At 48.8% G+C, this 18,129-nt stretch overlaps 1 protein-coding gene across 2 annotated transcripts in view; it reads right to left on the bottom strand.

Moving 5' to 3' along the window:
- SCARA5 (scavenger receptor class A member 5) overlaps positions 1-15,111 on the bottom strand; it is a 70,518-nt gene extending 55,407 nt beyond the window's left edge. For both annotated transcript variants that reach the window (XM_007666725.3, XM_001507041.4), the window contains exons 1-3: positions 14,652-15,111; positions 14,348-14,406; positions 9,357-9,505 (exon numbers count right to left, since the gene is read on the bottom strand). In XM_007666725.3, the coding sequence (XP_007664915.1) occupies positions 9,357-9,468 (112 nt within the window). In that variant the 5' untranslated portion in view covers positions 9,469-9,505; positions 14,348-14,406; positions 14,652-15,111. The remainder of the gene's footprint in view (positions 1-9,356; positions 9,506-14,347; positions 14,407-14,651) is intronic.
- Between the last annotated feature and the right edge of the window lie 3,018 nt (positions 15,112-18,129).

Genomic DNA, 18,129 nt, shown 5'->3' with positions numbered 1-18,129 from the left:
GGTATTTGTTAAGCGCTGGCTATGTGTCAAGCACTGTTCTAATTGCTGGGGTAGAAACAAGGTAGTCAGGTTGTCCCACGTGGGGCTCACAGTCTTAATCCCCATTTTACAGATAAGGTAACTGAGGCACAGAAAAGTTAGGTGACTTGCCCAAAGTCACACAGCTGACCAGGGGCAGAATCGGGATTAGAACCCATGACCTCTGACTCCCAAGCCCGTGCTCTTTCCAGTAAGCCACACTGCTTCGCTGTGAACCCCACGTGGGACAAGCTGATTACCCTGTATCTACACTAGCGCTTGGAACTGTGCTTGGCACATACTAAGCGCTTTAACAAATACCATTATTATAAGCACTTAGTACAGTGCTCTGCACACAGTAAGCGCTCAATAAATACGAAGGAATGAACTCTTAGGCCACTTCCTATAATAATGATGGCATTTGTTAAGCGCTTACTATGTGCAAAGTACTGTTCTTTGCAGAAGCAGGTACAGGTGCAACAATTGAAGTGGTAAGGACCCAGCATAAGGAGAGGAGCAGGAAAATAGTGTTGTCACCGACACTTAGGCTTTACCTTGACCCGCCCCGGCTGAAGGAGTCCCTGTCCCAGGGGCCATGGCATCTGGGCCGGGATTTGGACCCAGCTGGCAGGAATTACCTCGTGGGGACACCAGGAATTACCTCGTGGGGACACCACCTGCTGACGCCTGATTTACCTTTTCCACGTGCTGGAGCTGCTGCGGGTTTCTTATCTTTGTGCTGAAGAAGACTTGAGAGGTGGTGAGTATTTCCATGTAACTACTACTAATAGTAATGATGGCATTTGTTAAGTCCTTACTATGTGCCAAGCACTGTTCTAAGCGCTGGGGAGATACAGGGTAATGAGGTTGGGCCACAGGGGGCTCACACTTTTAATCGCCATTTAAAGATGAGGTAACCGAGGCACAGAGAAGTTAAATGACTTGCCCATGGGCACACAGCAGACAAGTGCCGGAGCTGGGGTTGGAACCCACGTCCTCTGTTTAGACAGTGAGCCCGTTGTTGGGCAGGGATTGTCTCTATCTCTTGCCGAATTGTACATTCCAAGCGCTTAGTACAGTGCTCTGCACATAGTAAGTGCTCAATAAATGCGACTGAATGAATGAATATGACTCCCAAACCTGTGCTCTTTCCCGTAAGCCACACTGCTTCTCTGTTAGTCAAGAAGTGTATGTTTGTGTGCTCCCGGTTCTTTTCCTGACTGCCCACTTAAAAGGATTTGAAGAGTGTCCTTCCCTCCGCCTCCCGTCCCCAAAAAATCCCAACAAAATTCCCCTAAAAACTGTGTGTGTGGCTGGATGAGGGGGGTGCTCAGCAAGAGGGAAACGTGAGGGGAATCCAACAGGTGGGGAGGGAGGGAGGTCGAGACTAGGTATTTCTGCTAAATTAGGTGTGAAGTCCAAACCAAGGAGGTGTCACCTATAACAAAAACTTCCAAGTTCGAATGGGGAAAGGTTTCCACCTCCCTTTGTGAATGCTAGCGGGTAATTAAGGTGATCAAAATTCCTAGAGTCCGGGAAATTCTGGGAAGTCTTCATAAAAGGAAATGGGCTGTCCTATAGCGTCTTGCAGGAGGGAAGGATCCTCATCCTGGCCTGGCCGGCTGTCGAACCCTGACCCACGTCCTACCTTTGGCCTGGAATGCCCTCCCTCCTCAAATCTGCCAAACTAACACACTTCCCTCCTTCAAAGCCCTACTGAAAGCTTACCTCCTCCAGGAGGCCTTCCCAGACTAAACCCCCCTTTTCCTCTGCTCCCCTCCCATTGCCCCGACCCACTCCCTTTGCTCAACCCCTCCGCCCCAGAGCACTTGTATATATGTGTATATATATATATATATATATATATATATATATATATATATATATATATATATGTACACATTTATAATTATAATTCTCTTTATTTTCATTAATAATGTGTATCTATAATTCTATTTATAATGATGCTACTGATGCCTGTTTACTTGTTTTACTTGCTTTAGAGAAGCAGCGTCGCTCAGTGGAAAGAGCATGGGCTTGGGAGTCAGAGGGCATGGGTTCTAATCCCAGCTCTGCCGCTTGTCAGCTGTGTGACTTTGGACAGGTCACATCACTGAGCCTCAGTTACCTCATCTGTAAAATGGGGATGAAGACTGTGAGCCCCATGTGGGACAACCTGATCACCTTGTATCCCCCAGTGCTTAGAACAGCGCTTTGCACAAAATGCTCTCATAATTTTCCGGCTGGATTATTGTGTCAGCCTTCTCTCTGATCTCCCTTCCTCCCGTCTCTCCCCACTCCAATCTATTCTTCATTCCAATGCCCGGCTCATCTTCCTACAGAAACGCGCTGGGCATGTCACTCCCCTCCTTAAAAACCTCCAGTGATTGCCTATCGACCTCCGCATGAAACAAAAACTCCTCACTTTTGGCTTCAGAGCTCTCCATCACCTTGCCCCCTCCTACCTCACCTCCCTTCTCTCTTTCTACTGCCCACCCCATACACTCCGCTCCTCTGCCGCCCACCTCCTCACTGTCCCCCGTTCATGCCTATCCCGCCGTCGACCTCTGGCCCACGTCCTCCTGCTGTCCTGGAATACCCTCCCTCCTCACCTCCACCAAATCAACTCTCTTCCCCTCTTCAAAGCCCTGTTGAGACCTCAGCTCCAAGAGGCCTTCCCAGACAGAGCTCCCCACTTTTCCCTCTGCTCCCCCTCCACCCTCTGCTCTTCCCCCTTCCCCTCCCCTCAGCTGAACTCCCTTTCCTTCCTTTCCTCCCCCCCTTTCCCTCAGCACTGTGCTCATTTGTATATATTATTTATTACCCTATTTATTTTGTTAATGAGGTGTACATCCCCTTGATTCTATTTATCGTGATAATGTTGTCTTGTTTTTGTTTCGTTCTGTTTTGCTCTGCCTTCTGTCTCCCCTGATTAGACTGTGAGCCCATCATTGGGCGGGGATTGTCTCTATCTGTTGCCGAATTGTCCATTCCAAGCACTTAGTACAGTGCTCTGAACATAGTAAGCACTCAATAAGTACTATTGAATGAATGAATGAATGTTTTGATGTCTGTCTCCTACCTTATAGACTGTGAGCCCACTGTGGTCAGGGATTCTCTATATTTGTTGCTGATTTGTACTTCCCAAGTGCTTAGTACAATGCTCTGTACACAGTAAGTGCTCAATAAATACAATTGAATGAATGAATGATTAGACAAACTAAATTCGTGGTGGGCAGGGATTATACTCTCCCAAGTGCTTAGTACAGTACTCTGCACACAGTAAGTGCCCAGTAAATACAATTGATTGATTGAGAAACTCCTCTCTATCGGATTCAAGGCACTCAGTCAGCTTTCTCCCCCTTACTTACCCTTGCTTCTCTTCCATTCTAGCCAAGACACTTTGGTTTTCTAATTCCAACCTGTTTTCACTATTCCTCACTCATCCCACCTACCAACGACCCCCCTCCTGTCTGGAACTCCCCCTCCATCTTCATATCAGCATTCATTCAATAGTATTTATTGAGCGCTTACTATGTGCAGAGCACTGTACTAAGCACTTGACTATCCCCATCATATCACCTCCAAGAAGCCTTCCTTCAATTGTATTTATTAAGTATTTACTGTGTGCAGAGCACTGTTCTAAGTGCTTGGGAAAGTACAATTCAGCAATAAACAGTGACATTCCATACCCCAAACGAGCTCACAGTGTTCGGGGTGATGGGGGGGGAAAGGAAGGAAGAGGGGGGGCAACAGACATTAGTACAAATAAATAAAATTACAGATATATACAAAAGTGCTGTGGGGCATGGTGGGGGGAGAGCAAAGGGAGCAATTCAGGGCGACTCAGAAGGGAGTGGAAGATGAGGAAAAGTTGGGCTTAGTCTGGAAAACCCTCTTGGAGGAGATGTGCCTTTGTGATTAATCTCCCCCCGACCCCATTTTCCCCTTCTACTCTCTCACTCATGCACTTAGTCCTATCCCTTATATTGTTGTATTGTACTTTTCCAAGCACTTAGTACAGTGCTTTGCACACAGTAAGCACTCAAATAAGATTGAATGAATGAATCCCTTAAGTACTCACTCCACCTCCACAGCACTTATGTACCTATCCATATACTAGATTGCTTCCTTTACCTGTAATTTATTGTAATGTTTGTCTTTCCTGCTAGACTGTAAATTCCTTGAGGGTAGGGATCATGTCCATCAGCTGTAATGTTCTCTTTCAAGTGCTCAGGGCACTGTTGTAAACGCACTGTGGGCAAGAAAGATATCTACCAACCCTGCTTTATTGTACTCTCCCAAGAGCTGTAAATTCCTTATGGGCAGGGGATGCTAATTCTGTTGCATTGTACTCTACCAAGAGCTTAGTATATGCTGCTTTCCATTTCAGGAAGCTGCATGTCCTAGTGAAAAAAGCACAGGCCAGAGACACCTTGCTAGACTTCCTTCATCATCTGGCTTCAGGTTAGGTCCCAAATAATAATAATAATGATGGTATTTGTTAAATGCTTACTATATGCCAAGCACCGTTCTAAGTGCTGGGTATGAGTTAAGCAGGTTGTCCCACAAGAGGCTCACAGACTTAATCCCCATTTTACAGATGAGGTAACAGGCCCAGAGAAGTTAAGTGACTTGCCCAAAGTCACACAGCTGATAAGTAGAGGAGCCGGGATTAGAACCTAGGACCTCTGACTCCCAAGCCCGTGCTCATTCTACTAAGCCATGCTGCTTCTCCAGGTAAACCCGCTTGGTCAGCTGCATGGCACAAGAAGGAAAAAAAGCAACCATTAAACTGTTCACTGGATTTCTTTCCAGGCTCACTAAACCAGCGGGATGTAGATGAAGAATGCACCCTCAGGGGGCCAGAGCTATAGGGTCACTGAGAGTAGAGATCAGCGGTCAGAGCCCTGGATGGACTTGGGACTACCAAGGTACTGCCAGGTCCCAGCTCCTCCTGGAAGCCCTTCTGCACTTCCTGCAATGAGCTGTGGAGCTGAAAGGGTTAAAGCCGAGCCCACTTTTCCTGCCCCTGGAGATTCCTGGCATTTTGTGTGTCCCCAGGCAGCCAGCCCCAGCCTCCTGTGGGCTCACCAGCAGCACTGCTGCCAAGGAGGTTTGGTGGATTGGATGGATGACGAAGGAGCCCAGCCCCAACCAGGTGAGACTTGGGATTCCTGGAAGCAATGCTTTCTCTGAGGAGAAAATTGTTTGGGACAGGGAGTGCAGCCCTCAAACTCGGGAGCCCCTCTCCTCCCAGGCGGCCGGGGGTGTCTGCGTCCATGTGCAAGTCATTACGGCCACAAGGTTCCCATTTACAATCCCGAGCAGTGTGTGATGTCACGAGCTCAGGGGCTGGGGCTGGGGCCGGGGCCGTGGAGTCAGCACTACTGCAATATTTTTCTGACACCAACACTTCTCTCTGGCCCTTGAAAAGCATGGGGACAGGGAGCGGGGCCGGCCAGAGCACCACCCACACCCGAGTCCGGTCCTTCTCCTGGCGCCAGACGGGAAGGGCCTGCAGCTGTGCAAGCAGGAAAACAACGGGGAGGGGGGCCGTGGAGAAGAGGAAGGGAAGAGAGTGAGGACGGGAGAGTTGGTCTTGTTGATGCCTTGGGTTGTTTTCGGTAGCAGCTTAAGGTGAAATGCTGACATCTCTCTGCAAAATGTGGAGGCTAGTACCTGTGGGGGCTCTGGGACCCTGCTGCTTAGAGGGGCTGAGATAAAAGTAATAATAATTGTGGTATTTGTAATACACTTATTGTGTGCCAAGCGCTGTACTAAGTGCTAGAGAAGATACAAGATCATCAGGTCCCAGATGGAGCTGACAGGTGTAAGGAGGAGGAAGAACAGGCATTGAGTCCCCATTTTGCAGATGAGGGAACTGAAGCACAGAGGAGTTGCCCAAGGCCACCCACCCAAGTGGCGGAGCTATGATCTGAACCCCGCTTCTCTGACTCCTAGGCCCTTCCTCTTTCGACTAGGCCACGTTGCTTCTATTGATGTTATTGGGGCCCCATACCATCACTAATTCCTTATTGCTTAGTCCACTCACCCAGACTCTGTGATTTCCCCCTCCAAAGACTATTCTCCCTGCATCAGCTGATGTAAAACTCCAGCCCCTGTTTTTCTTTCTGCAGGTCTCATATTCCTGCTTGGACAGAAACTTCCCAGATGTTCCTACCATCTTCTGGGCCCTGGTTCCTGAAACCCATTGATGGCCCCAGGAATTGAGCTTCACTGGAGCCCAACCAGGGTTTCCCCAAGCACCTTGCTCAATTTGGCTTCCGTCCTCTCTGTGCCTCCTCATCTGCGAGCCCTCTCCATCCCCAGATTCTGCGACGCAAAAGGTAGGAGTGGGAAGGGGGTTCTTCCCAGGAAAAGCTGGGCTGATGTGGTAGCCACTCAAGGGTGATTGAGTTCTGGGCTGAAAATGAGTAAGTGAAAATGAGGAAGCTGAGGTTGTACTAGCTAAGCCCTGCGATGATGATAGTATTGATGGAGCCTACCGTTGGAAATGACAGAGGAGCCTCGGTCCTAAGACCTCAGGTCCGAGAACCTGCACGAAGGAACCACTGATAGCAGTTGTCAGTTGCACTGCACCCTTAGCCCTCCTGTCTTTGCCAGACGTGTTCCCCACCGGCCCCTGGGGCCTGGAGTGCATATGCAAGTAGGGAGACAGGGATGAGGCACATTACCAAGAACTCCCAAAGGTTTGTTAGGAGCGGGATCCATTTTTCAACCATGGTGACCGTAGCGTAGTGCCAAAACTGTGCAAAGACCTCATACCCCAACGCGTGGTTGTCTTGGAAGCCGCTGCGGTTTTTGCCTATATTCGGCATCTGTTTAACAGGATTCCTGCTGGCCCTCTCCACCTTGAAGTGGTTCTTCAATCAAAAACCTTGACCACCTTGACCCAGGCCTCCTGATTATTAGCAGTGCTTTCTCTCTAGGGCCAACAGCAGGGCTTTCAATGATAGGTGTGTTAAGTTTCCCCTACACAAAAATTCTTTGGAGAATGTTAAAAGATGGCCTTACTCACCCAGGTAGACAACTGTTCTGTAAGGGTTACAATGTGCTCATTTCAAACAAATCTCATAGTGATTAGAGTTCATGAGTGTTTAAATTGCTTTAGAAAAGGGAGGGGTAATTACTGTATGTACTTTAAAACTAACACATTTTCATACACATAGTAATGCACTAATGAGAAGACAGTGTATCAGCAATATACTGGAACAGAAATTTCAAACTGTTGGGATCCTGGATGTCATATTAAATCAGGCTCTAATTTGAACATTCTTCATGAGAAGTAGTATGTCCTAGTGGATAGAGCACCAGCCTGGAAGTCAGAAGGTCACGGGTTCTAATTACGGCTTTGCCCCTTGTCTGTGTGTGACTTAGGGCAAGTCACTTAAGTTTTCTGGGCCTTAATGGGTATTAAGACTGTGAGCCCTATGTGGGACAGGGACTTTGTCCAACCCGATTACCTTGTATCTACTCCAGTGTTTAGAACAGTGCCCGGCACATAGTAAACACTTAACAGATATAATTATTATTATCTGAGTTTTGGACCCAACCACTTATGGATTTTTACCATGAAAAGTCTATGGATACAATACCAGAATGATTGCAGATGGAGGTGGGTTGTTCTGGGTGAGATGTGTCCATGGAGTCACTATGGGTCGAAGACAACTCGACGGCATAAGACCGGACAAGACATGGCTAGGTGATTTTCCTGTCCTACTTTTGTCAGCCACTGTAGAGTTAAAGATCCTTGGCAATTTTATTCTTCTCGAACAAGGAGAGTTTCCCTATTTTGGACCCCAGAAAGGATCCTTCCTTGCTTCCCCATTTTACATCTAGTGCTTCGGCTTCTCTGTCCATCATCTCTTTTACGCCATAAGGCCATAGCCATCAATCAGGAAACTCCCTGGAGAAAGGTGTGAGGTCATTTCCTAAGGTTTTACTGAACCACATTCCCAGTGCTTTTGCAACTGAGGTCCAGATCTGACTCTAGGTTAGGGGTTGGGGCAGTAATATTCCTCAAATAACTCAGCTCCAGATACCCTTGGGGTGGTGGCCAGAATAGGATGAGTCTTTAAATCTCTTCTATCTGCTTCTCATTTCCTGGCCTCAAGGTTTGCCTTCTTGCTGTTCACTGTTATTTTTTATAATAATGATAGTACTTAAGTGCCATACTAAGCAGGGGGGTAGATGCAAGCAAGATAATCAGGTTGGACATAGTCTCTGATCCACATGTGGATCAGAGACTAAAAAGGAGGGAGAACAGATATTTAATCCCCATTTTATAGATGAGGAAATAGAGGCCTGAGGTCACACAACAGGCCAGTAGTGGTGCCGGGATTAGTTCCCTGGTCCCCTGACTCCATGGCCTGGGCTTCTTCCACTAAAGCACACTGCTTCTGTAGACATTTTTTGAGCACCTACTAAAAGTCCACCACCTTCTTGTTAACAGAAGCACCTAAAATTAGTTCCTCTGTGTTCCCACCAAAAATAACCCTCCCCCTTGAGAAATGTCATTCCTGGATCAGACCAATGATTCATCCATCCCATTCTATGACAATGGCAACAGAAGGCTTGTATAATATGTGATGGTGGCCCCCTATGGCACTGATCCTATCAAATGAATGTATTCCTTCTATATGCAAGCTGGAGTCATCCAAACTCTTCCTGGTGGCAGAGTCTGCCACCAGGTTGAGGGCACATGTCGGGAGGCTGAGTGGAAGGAGTACATTCTCTTGAGGGACTTTCAGAAGACAAAGTGAGACCCCAGTGGAGGAACCACTGGAAGGAAAGAGTGAGTGGGGGAGGACTTTCAAGCCCAACTCCCTCAATTTGGAAAAGGAAACTGCAGCTGAGCGGGGATTGTAATCCTGCCTAGGGCCTCGCAGCATTTCTGTGGCAGAGCCAGAATTAGGGTTCTCGGCCCCAGAGCTACAGATCACGGCTGAACTCTGAGCTACCACAGTGCTCCCAGCGTGGCTTAGTGAGATGCAGTGTGGCTTATTTGATAGAGCACAGGCCTGGAAATCAGGAGGTCATGGGTTCTAATCCTGGCTCCACCACGGGTCTGCTGTGTGACCTGGGACAAGTTACTTCACTTCTCTGGCCTCAGCGACCTCATCTATATAAAGGGGATTGAGTGTGAGCCCCATGTGGGACAAGGACTGTGTCCAACCTGAAAGAACCTGATTAACTTGTATCTACCCCAGCACTCAGAACAGTGCTTGGCACACAGTGAGTGTTTAACAAGTACCATAATTATTATAATATTTCCTGGCCCCACGGATCACACAAGTCCAGGTCGAGGAACTCACCATCCTCACAGAGGTTCAGCTTGGACAGGCTTCTCCCCTCGAAAGGCTCCTCAAAGATGGAGCCGTTCTCTCGGTCGCTGAACGTGTGCAGGTACATGGCTTTGTTCTCCATTGGCCCCGCTGTGGGACAAGGGAGCGGGAAGGAGTCCCTGTGAAAATACAAATGGTGGGTGAGGAGACCTCAAAAAAGGAAACTGAGGCTCAGAGCGGGGAATTGTAACCCTCCCTAGGGCCTTGCAGCATTTCAGTGGCGGAGCCAGAATTAGGGCTCACAGATAAATTCTGATTTCTCTGTGGGAGATGGACTGGGGGCCTCATCGCATCCAGGGTTCAGGATCTGCTAGAAACTTGGGGCAGAACTCTCTTTGTCAGGGGCTTCAGGGAGGACTTTATTGCTGAATTGCACTTTCCAAGCACTTAGTACAGTGCTCTGCACACAGTAAACCCTCAAAAAATACGACTAAATGAATGAATGACTGGCAAGGTCTGGGAACAAAGACAGTAAGGGGGCACAAGGGGGTTTCAGGCCCAGAGCGGAGGTGACTGAAGGGAGTAAATATCTGCCTCGCTACCAGAATCCTATTGCAGAAAGCTTGCCTTCTGTGCTGTGGCAGGAGATTAGTTCCTGCAAGAGGAGGGAAGAATCTTAATTGTCATCACTTCCCATCCAATAGAGATCCAGCCCAGGGGAGCCCTTGTGGTTTGTTTAAGAGTGGTTAAAATCCAGAGAGGGATCTGGCATCTTCTGACTGGCTGAGTCAACATTTAATATCAGTTACTCTTCCTTGGAACAATTTAATATCAAGCATTAAGTAGCGCTCTGGGAACAGAGCGCTCCCCAGACTGGGATCCACATGGAATGTATTGTCTGTTCCTACAGCTTCCACTTCTCCAATTCTTTCCTTGACCTCTTCCAGTCTGGCTCCGGGCCAGGGCCGGGTTCTTGTACATTTACTCTCAACCAGCCCTTCTGCTGTCACGGTTTCCTCCATCACCTGTTCATAAATGATTCCCAGATCTCTCCAGGCCACTCCCACATATCCAGGCCTGGATTTCTCCCTGTCTTTGGGACTGCTCTTCTTGGCTTAGACTTCTGTAATTAAAGTCCTCTAAACTGTAAGCTTTGTTGTGGTCAGTGAACCAGTCTATCAACTGTTATATTGTACTCTCTCGAGTGCTTAGTACAGTGCTCTGCACACAGTAAGCACTCAAATACGATTGATTGATTGATTGATTAGATGGTTTGTGACCATCTCAAACTTGGTCCTGTACAGGGAAAACTCTTTCCCCCATGAGGTTTTTGCTGCCTAACTTCTCTGGCCCTGAGCATCACACAACCTACCCTTTAAATGCCAACTTCAGAGTAAACTTCAGTCCTTCTATCTTGCTCTCTACTGCTCATCAGTCACTGTGTCCAACCACCTCCTCCTTTGGTGTTTTGTTTGGTTCTTCCTATTCCTCTTAGTTCCCTCCCCTGAATCCCTCATCCAGTTTCTGGTCACCTAATAATAATAGTTATGGTATTTGTTAAGCGCTTACTATGTACCAGGCACTGTACTAAGCACTGGGGTGGATACAGGCAAATTGGGCCCACGTGGGGCTCACAGTCTCAATCTCCATTTTACAGATGAGATAACCGAGGCACAGAGAAGTGAAGTAACTTGCCCAAGGTCATACAGACAAGTGGCGGAGCCAGGATTAGAACCCATGACCTTCTGACTCCCAGACCCATGCTTTCTTTACTACACCATGCTGCTTCCCTTTTGCTGGTCTATTAGATTGTTCTGTTCTACTCTCTCAATCACTTAGTATAGTGCTCTGCACACAGTAAGTGCTCAGCAAATACAGTTGACTAACTGGTCTCGAAAACGCCAACCTCCCCCACTGCCAACTTCCACACACAACTCTTTGAGCAGATCAGATCCTAGGCTGTAAACTCATTGTGGACAGGGAATGTGTCTACCAATTCTGTTGTATTCTCCTCTCCCAAGTGCTTAGAACAGTTCTCTGCAAACAGTAGGTGTTCAATAAATACCATCGATTGATTGCTACTCAGTCCTCCAGTGACTTCTTATTCCCTCTGGATCAAATTAGAACTCCTGATGGGCCTTTCCAACTCTCCACCTGCTGATCACAGCCTAACTGTTCCACCCTAGTTCACATAACAGCTTGTGTCCAGCCTCTGAGCCTTCACCTAAACTGTCCCTTATGCATCAATCAATGGTACTTATTGAGTGCTCTCCGTGTGCAGAACACTATACTAAGCTCTTGGGAGAGTACAATACAAGATCTTGTAGGCATGCTGCCTGCCCACGAGCTGCATGGAAGAGTTTCCATGCTTCTGTTTACTGTACCACCTCCCTTCCCTTTCTTTTTTTAATTTGCAGCTCATGGCCAGAGTGTTTCCCCTTCAGCCTCCTTCAGCACCCCAATTTCAGAGCCCCCGGCTTGACTGAATCACAAGCACTGTGCTTTGGTGCTTGCAAGTGGTCATTTTCTTGACTTCCATCCTTCCAAATCTTCAGTGGGGCGGGTCTCTCTGGGTCCTATGTATCTGCAAGATTTTCCAGCTGGAAGGGGTCTCCTCCCTCACTTCCTCAGCACACTAGCACCCCTCCCTCCTGGCCCCGCTGCACACTTAAGGCCCAGAGCGGGAAGTGTGTTTCTCTTTAACGCAACTCTGGCCACCCTCCCTGCCAAGAACAACAGCCTGTGACACATGGAGCCCAAGCAGAGCCGTGGAGCGGGGGCATATCTCCGCTGCTCCTCCACAGACGTCCATCCGTGGCTTGCTTAGCTGGTGCTAGGTTTGGTTATTTTTTCATTCTGAAAATGTACAGACCCTCCTGCGCCATCTCTCCCCCACCTCCCCATTTCCCTTTTTCTCCCCCTCACTGTTTGTGCTGAGGCTAGAATGAGAATGTGTGGCTCGTTATCTGGCATCTGTCTCTGAGGCCTCCCTGGGCCCGGGGCCACCGCTGCTGTGGGGCAGGAGACCATCTGAGCCCCCGAACCTCGGCAGCCCAAGGGGGCCCCCGGGCCGAGCGGAGCAGAGGGCCAGATGTGAGCGAGATGAGTTTGGCGGGCTCAGCCAATTCCACTCGCCCGGTGGTTGGTTGTAACTTGAAAGTGAGACATAAGAATGTTCGGTCTGACACAGGTTTTTAACTCTTAGGTGGCTAGCTTTGTCCACCTGCCAGTCCAAAAGTTAGCTCTGGGGGATGGGTGTATCTGCTAGGGCTTGGGAGGGGGAAAAGGACAGTCCCTTGCTCTGTGCAGTGGCAGCTGCAGGCTCGCCCACATCTTGTTCCTTCCTTTATAACCCTCCTCTAGACTGAAAGCTTGTTATGGGCAGGGAACGTGAACACTAATTCTGTTGTATGGTGCTCTCCCAAGCACTTTATGCAGTGCTCTGCACATAATAAGCACTCACTAAATACAATTGCTTGCCTGATCCTCTGTGCTGGGTGGTTCAGACAGGACCCTCAGTGAACTCTGCATCATGCCTGGTGGTTTCAGGATCATTTACCTATCACTTTGGATGGGAACCTGCAGTGCTGGGACAAGTAGCAGGGTGGGATTTAGGAATTCCTTACTATCCTGGTGTTTTTTCCTGCAGAATCCATCTCCTCTCTGGGATTGGGAGTATTCCCTGGGATCACTGCCCCCTCCCACCCCACACACATACACATCAAGGTGATCTGGTCACTGCTGGAGTGCTGGGACTCCACCCCAGGAGAGTCCAGACAAGCACTTTCCCCGTGGTGGGTGAGTCCACCGAGAGGCTGAGAGGAGCTGGATCTCAGAGCATTAGATGGCATTCCTTCTAAACATGTTTATCCAGTGCTGACCTCTAAAACCGTTGGTATTTATCAAATGCTTTCTATGTGCCAAGTATTGTGCTAAACCCTGAGGTATATTGGGTAAACAAAGCAGGGGATTCGCAGGGTTGGAAAGGGGTTGGACTAATTTAAGTTGACAGTCAGGGCTTGCTGTAGAAAAAGCACTATATGAGTGCTTGGGGAATATGCAAAAGAAGTAAAAGGCTCAATCTCTGCCCTCAAGGAATTTACAGTGTAGAATAACGTGCACATCCACTCACATGTAGCATTTTTACAACAAGGACACTGGAAATAGGACTGCAGCCCGGGACTGTGGAGCTCAGGAACCAGCCCCTGTTCTGGCATTAGCTTCGTTTCACCCCCAGAAAGTTTTGCCAAGGAAGGGGAACAGGAAGAGTGGATGCACCCAGATTTAGCAAACCTCTTTTTGAGCCCTGTCTCAGCCTGCACCTCAACCACCCGACCCATTCCCCTTCCCCCACTTAGTAAGAAGGATGTCCAAGGAACATGTTATCATCCAGTTTTAGAGGGGAAACTGAGGGTGGCATTTCCTGCACTTCATCAGTGGGAACTGAGACCAGGACCCCTTCAAACTTACTCCTCCTCTGACAGCAAGTGAGAGAAACCTGAGACTAACTGAAGGTCATAAACGTTGCCATTTCCCAACAGACTTCCCTGCTACAGACCTCTCAGGTGAGCTCTTGCCAGGCTTCACCCCACTCCCCCCACCCCCCCACCTACCTTTTAAGCTGTTCCAAACAAAAAAGAATCTTTTAAAGGAGTTCTTCTTTCCCGACCTCTTTCAGTGAAAGGCATTGTGGAAGTATCCTGATATTCCCTTTCCCCAAAGAAACAGACTCACTGAACCTCAAGGCTTGCTTCACTTCTTCACTGAACAGGTCTTGAAATCCAGACCAAAGGCAGGAGAGTTTCCTTTGCACTAAAAGATGCTTGTTGAATTCCCTTGTCGGGATGAAGCCCCTTCTTGCTCCAGCCCCTCTCGCAAAGCGGCAGCAGACCCTCCCCCCTTCTCGCGTGCACACAGACACCCACACACCCTTCCCCAACTAGGGCAACTGTTGCCCTGGAGGGCTGTCACCCGCACCTTAGGAAGGGTTGAGGGAAAACCTCTTTACTTCTTTAGCTTACCTCTTTAGGTGGATTCAGTGGTCAGCATCAATCGCTAGGCTTTGAGCCGCTCCCGACGCCTGAAATAGAATAGGTTTCCTCTCTCAGTAGTGTTTGGGGCATAGTAAGCGCTTAACAAATACCATAATTACTACTCGATGGTATTTATTGAGCACTTACTGTCTGCAGAGCACTGTACTAGGAGCATGGGAGAGTACAGTACAACGGAGTTGGTAACCGCCCTCCCTGACCTCATCCCTCTCCCTCCCCATCCCAGCCCAGCCCATCCCAGCCCTTGCCGGGCTCCATCTGGGCCAAGGCTCACCTGCACCCGCCGGGCTGCAGCCCAGAGACCTCCAATCAGTTGCTAGGGTGAGGCATGATGTTGCGACTTGTTGCGGTCTGAGGGAGGACCAGGAGCCGGGCCTGCTACTTAGGGTCAGTGTCCATCTTCGGCACAGTCGGGCAGGAGTGACAGAAAGTTTCCCTTGGGCCGCAGGACCCTGACAGGCGGCGACCGGGACCTGCCGGCTGCCTCGAGCCTTCCCCGGGCCCAGCAAAGCCGAGTCCCAGAGGAGGAGCTCCTGGCCCCCTCCCGCCAGCTCCCAGAGGAGCTCCTGGCCCCCCCTGCCAGCTCCGACGAGGCCGGGGGCAACGTCGGGTCGTGCAGCCGCTTCGGGGAAGCCGGGAGCCCGATGGCAAGGATGCTTTGTGGAGTGTCCGGGCAGCTGCAGCTGGAGCTGAGAACTGCAGCTCCTCTGGCCGGGAGCTTTAGTGAAAAGGTGCCGGGGCCTGGTGGGTTGAGGCTCCTGAGGTCGGGGGAGGCCGCCCCCTTGTGGCCGAAGTGGCCAGCGCAGCCGCCCTCTGGCCTCCGCCTCCTCCTCCTCCTCCGAGCGTCTGGGCTGCAGCGCATCCTTCCACTTTGACGTCCCTTGTGCCTTCGCCCACCTCCCCGGGGATGGCCCCAGCCTTTCCTAATTATTCCCCAGTGACGTTCATCATCTCCCACTTTACCAAGGGGAAAATGCCGCCCTGTGGCAGCTTCCCCCCAGCTTGTAAACTGAATATTCCAAGTGCTGGGTAAAGTGCTCTGCACATAGCGCTCAATAAATACTATTGAATGAATGAATGAATGAATGAATGAATAAACTCCATGAAGGCAGGGATCACGTCTACTAGGTCTATGGGTACTCTCCCCAGGGCTGGGCACGGTGTGGTGCACAGTAAGCGCTCAACAAACGCCATTGATTGTGGCAGAGTGTGGGAGGGTTGCGAGTGAGTGTGCATTTGTCCTTTACTAATAGTAATAATGGTATTTGTTAAGCACTTACTATGCATCACGCACCGTTCTAAATACTGAGGTAGATACAAGATAATTGGGTTAGACATAATCCCCATCCCACATAGGGCTCAAAGGCTTAATCCCCATTTTGCAGATGAGGGAACTGAGGCCCGGAGAAGTGAAGCGACTGGCCCAAGGCCCCATGGCAGACATGTAGCAGAACCAGGATTAGATCTCAAGACCTTCTGACTCCCAGGCCCGTGTTCTATCCACTAGGCCATGCTGCTTTTCATTGTACTGAGAAGCAGTCTGGCTTAATGAAAAGAATACGGGGCTAGGAGCCAGAGGACCTGAGTTCTTCTTCCACTTTGCACCATCAGCTGCTGTGCGACCTTGGACGAGCCACTTTACTTGTCTGTGCCTTAGTTTCCTCATTTACAAAATGGAGGTTCAATACCTTTCTCCCTCCTACTTAGACTGTGAGCTCCAAGTGGGACAAGGACTGGATTTGATGTGATTGCATTGAATCTACCCCAGGGCTCAGTACAGTGCTTGGCACATAGGAAACGATTAATACATATCACAATGATTATTGTATGCGTCTCTCTCCTGTTTGTGCATTTGTTTCTCTTGGTTGTGTGTGTGCATGTGTGTGTGTGTGTTTTTCCTCGAACCAGGAGTATGATCAAATTCCTTCCCCTGATTCTTCCTCTTATAAGGGGGAGCAGATGCCCAATATGTGGTGGGAGGAAGATGCTTTTTCCGCAGCTGCAGAGCATCTCATGCCTTACAGCAAACTGACCCATGACCCTGTTAAGCATGTGACTGGTAGTGCACATGGCAAGGGGTCTTCTCTGTCGTATGGACTGTGTTCCTTTTTGCTCCCAGCTTCTTCATGCTTACACATCACCCTTCACATTTTATGAAGTTGGCTTCTGAATGCAGAGTATTCCTTAAAAAGCCCCTTCTTCATTTTCTGTATCCCACAGTGAGGATTTTTTTTTTTTACTTATTGGTTCTGATTTCATAATTGATTCTCTTTGGAAAAATCTCACTTGTGTTATGCTTCTGCCATTTCTACAGAATGTGTTATGGAAACAGCTTCATTATGCCACAATAATGATTAACAGAGCTGGAAAGTATAAAGAAACTGAGATTATTTGGCATGGAGTGGAGGAGGCTTGAAATTAATAATGGGCTTTGAGCTTATGGAGGATTATGAATAAGAATGAATATGGATTTGAATCCCAGTTACCCCATAAACCTGTTGTGGGAGCATGGGCTAGTCAAATAACCTCTCTGTGCAGCAGTTTCTTCATCTATAAAATGGGAAAGTTACCTGCTCTCCCTCCCACTTAGACTGTGAGTCGCATGTGGGATAAGAATGGTCTGATCTGATTGTATTGTATCTATCCCAGCGTACAGTAGTGTCTGGCGCTATTGGCTAGCAAGTACCTTAGTTAATATTGCCTGAAGAAAAAGTATTAGCAATAATTGGGATAGTCTCATCTGTCGGGGATGATTTAAGGAGGATCTGCCTGAAGATGGGGATTTTAATCTTCAACTATATTTGTTGAGCTACTAGCGGTAGTAATGGTTAAGGGCTAATTTCCTATTCCAACCCAAGCATACTCATTTCACTCCTCTATCTCCAACCTACTCGCTGAACTTCAATCTTGTCTATCTCACTCCCGACCCCTCACCCAGGTCCTGCCGCTGGCTTGGAACTCCCTCTCCCTTCATATTTGAAAGACCCTAACTCTCCACCTTCAAAGCCTTATTAAGGTGAAGTTGTTATTATTTTTCTGGTCTCCCGCTTCCTTTCCCACCCCCGACCCTGGCAGACAGACACCCTGAGTATCCTTCCAGTCTTCCACTGGAGTTGCATTGCCAGGAATTTGATTCCCTCTATTTCCACTTTCCTTCAGAATCCCATCCTTCCCTGCTGTGAATTCCAGATTTTGCCCGAGGCAAGGGCTACCCTATTGATTAGACTGGGAACACCATGGCTACTGGGTACAATTGGCAGAAAATGAAGTTGGGCACCCCTATCCGATCTAGTTAAAGGGGTTGACTTACGACAGACTAATAAGCCTTATCTCCTCTGATTGACATCTGCCAGTCCTATGATGCAATCTGGCGTGGACAATGTCTGCTCCATGCTGGCCCGGTGCTCACTCCCGGAGCAGAATGCGAGGTGTGGCTTCCAGGTGGGGACTGCCTGCGAGCACCACCCGTGGTCATGGTATATCCTCTCCACTGCAAGACTGAGAAAGTTCATGCAGCTTGAAATTCTGATGCGAAAACAAAAATTCTTGTGGCTTATTGTTGGGGTGTGGTATCTTGACTTTTTCTTTCCATCCATAAAAAAGTTAATTTGGGTAAATTCAGAAAATCCTCTTTCCTAATTGATCTGGAAGTGGAACCTCTCTTCCCTGTCCCCCACCCCCACTCCCCAACACATACCACCCCCCCATACACATCTTGAAGTTCTCTCGAACTCTTCAGTGGTCCCAAGCCC

This window comes from Ornithorhynchus anatinus, chromosome 9, assembly GCF_004115215.2.
Source record: "Ornithorhynchus anatinus isolate Pmale09 chromosome 9, mOrnAna1.pri.v4, whole genome shotgun sequence".
In the NCBI taxonomy this organism is placed as follows: Eukaryota; Metazoa; Chordata; class Mammalia; order Monotremata; family Ornithorhynchidae; genus Ornithorhynchus; species Ornithorhynchus anatinus.
The sequence above is the reverse complement of the archived record's forward strand: the minus strand, read 5'-3'. Positions and strand labels throughout refer to the sequence as shown.